The following is a 5,000-nucleotide window of genomic DNA, read 5'->3' as shown; positions in this document are numbered from 1 at the left end:
GGGCGAGCCTGGGCACACCTTTCGCTGAGACGCCAGATGCCACAGGTGACTACATTACATTAAACGAAAAGAACATTTAGATATTGAGCTACAGCTGTGGTTAGGGATGGGTTGGAAGAGAGGCGATGTGTTCTTTTATTCAGTCCCTTACTGCTTTTAGTACAGCACGTAGGTCAGCTTTAGCTAGGGCTGCATGACACGAGGAAAATATGCAATATGCTATAACGTTGTTGCATATCACAATAATGATATTCCAGTGCTCAGCATGAGTTTATGAAGCCATGCTAAAGTTGACTAAAAAGAGGAATAAAAAAATCATGTTTTGGAAATTGATTTAAATGCTTAATTGAATGCTCCTTAATTAAAAAAATGAGGAAAAAAATCCAACCTTTAAAGACACCAATTTTCTTTGTGAATTAATAATGTATTGTAAATAAATAAATGTTCTTCCTTAAAATACAGGGGGCATAAGTCAGTACACCCCTATGTTAAATTCCCATAGAGGCAGGCAGACTTTTATTTTCTCCCTCTCTCTCTCCCCTCTCATATCTAGCTGTCCTTTCTTCCCCTCTCTCTCCCCTCTCATATCTAGCTGTCCTTTCTTCCCCTCTCTCTCTCTCCCCTCTCATATCTAGCTGTCCTTTCTTCCTCTCTCTCTCTCTCTCTCTCTCTCTCTCTCTCTCTCCCCTCTCATACCTAGCTGTCCTTTCTTCCTCTTTCTCTCTCTCTCTCTCTCTCCCCTCTCATACCTAGCTGTCCTTTCTTCCTCTCTCTCTCTCTCTCTCTCTCTCTCTCCCCTCTCATACCTAGCTGTCCTTTCTTCCTCTCTCTCTCTCTCTCTCTCTCTCCCCTCTCATACCTAGCTGTCCTTTCTTCCTCTCTCTCTCTCTCTCTCTCTCTCCCCTCTCATACCTAGCTGTCCTTTCTTCTAGGGCTGGGCGATAAATCGATTTTATCGATTAACTCGAATGTGTAGTTAACGTCGATTTGTTAAAATGAAAATCGATTTTCTCCTTAACATCCGCCGACGCTCCCCTCTGGGCTTCCATAGCTCCGAACGGGCTCAGCCCTCGCTCCGCGCGTTTGCCATAGAGATACACAAATAACATGGCAGCGACAGGGACTAACATTAATTATTTTCTTAACTAGTAGTTTCATTACTTACTTATCCGTAATCTCCGCTGAAATGACCGGCAGCTCGCGGTGCTCTGTCCCCGGCTGAGTCACCTATTCTCGGATAACTGAACCACCAGCTACCGCTGACCTGAAGGAGCACCACGCGGGGCACCAGAGGCGGTGTTGAGGAACTCTTTTGCGGCTCAACACATCTACTAAATGCCGCTGATACGACCGAGCTGTGACGGAGGTCTGTAGCGGCTTAAACAACTAGCAATCGCCGCTCTGTAGCACGGAGCTCCTCTTCGACGTTTGTTTCTACCGCTAGTTACTACGAAGGAGCTTGCTACAGGTATGCTACATTCAAGAGACCATGGGATGTTAACGTACGTTACTCAGCAACAGGTGAAAATAGGGGCAAGGTTGCGCAATAACGTTAAAATGATTTGAACTTTTAGCGAGGAACGAGAAGTGAAATACCTGTATGTGTGAAAACAGCTTTATCTCACGCATCCGTTTGTTTGTTGTTGAATATATAGCCCCCCCCCCCATCCAAAAAAAGGGAAAACACTCAAACCAATTTATATTTCCACAAAATTGGCATGAATAATCATAATGGTATACATGCCTCATGTGTGTGCGTGTGTGAGTCAAAACAAAATAAAGTTAAAACTTGTTTTGAACAATTTCTTTGTCATCTGCAGATTGATTTTAAGTAGGGGGAGAAAAAAATCGATTTAAATCTTAAATCGGATTTTTTTGGAAAAAATCGGGGATTTTATTTTTAGGTCATATCGCCCAGCCCTACTTTCTTCCTCTCTCTCTCTCTCTCTCCCCTCTCATATCTAGCTGTCCTGTCTCTCTCTCCCCTCTCATATCTAGCTGTCCTGTCTCTCTCTCCCTCTCCCCTCTCATATCTAGCTGTCCTGTCTCTCTCTCCCTCTCCCCTCTCATATCTAGCTGTCCTTTCTTCCTCTCTCTCTCTCTCTCTCTCTCTCTCCCTCTCTCTCATATCTAGCTGTCCTTTCTCTCTCTCTATCTCTCTCTCTCCCCTCTATATCTAGCTGTCCTGTCTCTCTCTCTCTCCCTCTCATATCTAGCTGTCCTGTCTCTCTCTCCTCTCCCTCTCATATCTAGCTGTCCTGTCTCTCTCCCCTCTCATATCTAGCTGTCCTGTCTCTCTCTCCCTCTCCCCTCTCATATCTAGCTGTCCTTTCTTCCTCTCTCTCTCTCTCTCTCTCTCTCTCTCTCCCCTCTCATATCTAGCTGTCCTTTTCCTTCTCTCTCTCTCTCTCTCCCCCTCTCATATCTAGCGTCTTTCCTCTCTCTTTCTCTCTCTCTCTCTCCCCTCTCATATCTCGCTGTCCTTTCTTCCTCTCTCTCTCTCCCTCTCCCCTCTCATATCTAGCTGTCCTTTCTTCCTCTCTCTCTCTCTCTCTCTCTCTCTCCCTCTCCCCTCTCATATCCAGCTGTCCTTTCTTCCTCTCTCTCTCTCTCTCTCTCTCTCCCTCTCCCCTCTCATATCCAGCTGTCCTTTCTTCCTCTCTCTCTCTCTCTCTCTCCCTCTCCCCTCTCATACCTAGCTGTCCTTTCCATTGAAAGTTGAAATGCCCAAACCAAATCTTAAACATACTAAACTAAACTTGAGAGTATGGTACGTCCCTCTGCCCGTTCCCCAGGGTCCTTCCTGTTCTCGGAGGTGACCACGGAGGCCGTGGAGCATCCGCTCAGCGAGTGTCAGTGGTTCCACGGCACGCTGTCCCGTCTCAAAGCTGCTCAGCTGGTGTTGGCTGGAGGCCCGGCCAGCCACGGCGTCTTCCTGGTTCGCCAGAGCGAGACACGGCGCGGCGAATACGTCCTCACCTTTAACTTCCAGGGCAAGGCCAAGGTGAGTCCTGGAGGGAGGTGGGGGCCATCACTAGGGACTTCAGCTCTGCTGGAGGGGGGGTATAAGAGGAACGTTGTATTTTGATATAAATGGTAGTTGCAGTTTTACAGCTTTTTCAGCGTAAAATAAAGCCGGACTAGAGAGCTGCTTACTGAGCTCCACGGCTGCAACCCTAAGGGACCCAAACCAAATCCTCCAAACGATTCCAATAAAGAAACGATTCCCAGTAGGACTCGGTTCTGGATGCCCAACCCTGTGTAATGTGCCCACAAAAGCAGCAACCCGCGCCTAAAACGTATTGAATTCAGCCCTATCTGCGTGAGAGAGGGAGGATGATTAATTCATTTAATTAAGCTCTGTGAGCGGGTTGCTACTTCTGTTGGCACATTTCCGCCAGCTGTAGGTCAGTGGGAAGTGGAAACCTTCAGCAGGACTGTTTGTTGTGTCGCTCATGTGCGTCCAAAAACTCCACAGGGAACCTTTAAGATGTAACACACAGGGTTGGGCATCCAGAACCGAGTCCTACTTGGAATCGTTTCTTTATTGGAATCGTTTGGAGGATTTGGTTTGGGTCCCTTAGGGTGGGAAGGTTAGGGTTAACCCCTCACCCTTGGGTCAAACACAGGACTTTCATCAGGAGGCCGGGAATCAGGTCCCGCTGGTCACGTTTCCTAAACCCAACCGTCGCCTCGCGATAACACGCCACGTGGCGTGTATGTTTCCGTCCGCTGTATGCAGCGTAGACATACACGCTGATAGCTCAAAATGCGTCCAGATAACACGCCACTTGGCTTTAGGCAGTTGGCGTGTATGTTTACGTGAAGTCATGATGTCACGTTGACACAGAGACGCTCACGGAGTCGGAGCTGAAACATATAAAAAGATGTCTGTCGTAATGTCATTTATTTTTTGTTAAAATGGATTTTTATAAAACTGGTATTGAAAACAGTATTGTTTAGGAAATGAAGTCATGGTATGGAAACGTCTGAGCGATGACGAGGGCTGGGCATCCAGAACCGATTCCAGTGGAGTCGTTTCTTTATTGGGATCTTTTGGAGGATTTGGTTTCAAATCTGATCATGCTTAAGTTTGGGTTTCCGTAGCGACCAGGCTCTTGTTGTGTTGCAGCCGTGGAGCTCAGTAAGCAGCTCTCTAGTCCGGCTTTATTTTACGCTGAAAAAGCTGTAAAACTGCAACCACCATTTATATCAAAATACAACGTTCCTCTTATCTGTGAAATAAGCACGAGACCCATTTCACCCCCCCCCAACCCTAGCAGCACATCTGTAATTTTACAGTGTTACAGTTTGAAAAACAGTTTTCTGTCTCTTTAGGTTTGGCGACGACTAGGCGGACCGAAATTCATTATGAACCTAAATTAATTTGCGGGCCAGGTCAAAATCTCAGTCCCTCCAGAAAAACATGATTATTTGATCCCATAATTCAATGCATAATCAGCCAAAGTCTGCATATTTATTTCGGGGGCCGCATTTTTTCAAATACGCCGCACTTTTGCCGCATAAATTGCCGATTTCTGCGCAAAATATGCGGGGCTTGCATGATTTCATAATCCCCGCATTTTCGTTGCAAAACAGTCCCATATATCTCAGCAGAAAGATGAAAAATGTTGCGTTTACTTCACACAGGAGCAGCTGTTTTCCCCTGTTGCCATGGGAACATTATGAAGTGACGTAATTACGCGACGTGAACATCATCGAAAAGCTGCAAACCCCGCGATGAAGCCACGATGAAACCACAGTTTTTGCAAGTTCCCACAATTTCATCATAAAATTACATAAATATCTAGCATATTCCATCGCATTTTTTAAGAAAACGTGCCGCATCATCAAGGATTTTAGCCCAAAACTATCACAAAAAAACTCAGCATTCTTCTGGAAGGACTGACATCTGCGAGGGGCCGGATTGGGGCCGGGGGCCCTGAGTTTGACGTGTCCTAGGAGGTATTAAGAAGGTCTTGGGGTTGTAAACCCTGGTG

At 46.3% G+C, this 5,000-nt stretch overlaps 1 protein-coding gene across 3 annotated transcripts in view; it reads left to right on the top strand.

Moving 5' to 3' along the window:
• Positions 1-5,000, top strand: part of sh2b1 (SH2B adaptor protein 1) — a 24,258-nt gene that overhangs the window by 13,224 nt on the left and 6,034 nt on the right. For all 3 annotated transcript variants that reach the window (XR_004896149.1, XM_031314632.2, XM_035996535.1), the window contains exons 6-7: positions 1-45; positions 2,796-3,004. The exon at positions 1-45 is cut by the window's left edge and continues 111 nt beyond it. Coding sequence is in view for 2 of the 3 variants with exons in the window: in XM_031314632.2 (XP_031170492.2) it covers positions 1-45; positions 2,796-3,004 (254 nt within the window). In the remaining variant the exon portion in view is untranslated. The remainder of the gene's footprint in view (positions 46-2,795; positions 3,005-5,000) is intronic.

This window comes from Sander lucioperca, chromosome 21 (assembly GCF_008315115.2).
Source record: "Sander lucioperca isolate FBNREF2018 chromosome 21, SLUC_FBN_1.2, whole genome shotgun sequence".
Lineage (NCBI taxonomy): Eukaryota > Metazoa > Chordata > Actinopteri > Perciformes > Percidae > Sander > Sander lucioperca.
This window is presented reverse-complemented; position numbering and strand designations above follow the sequence as displayed.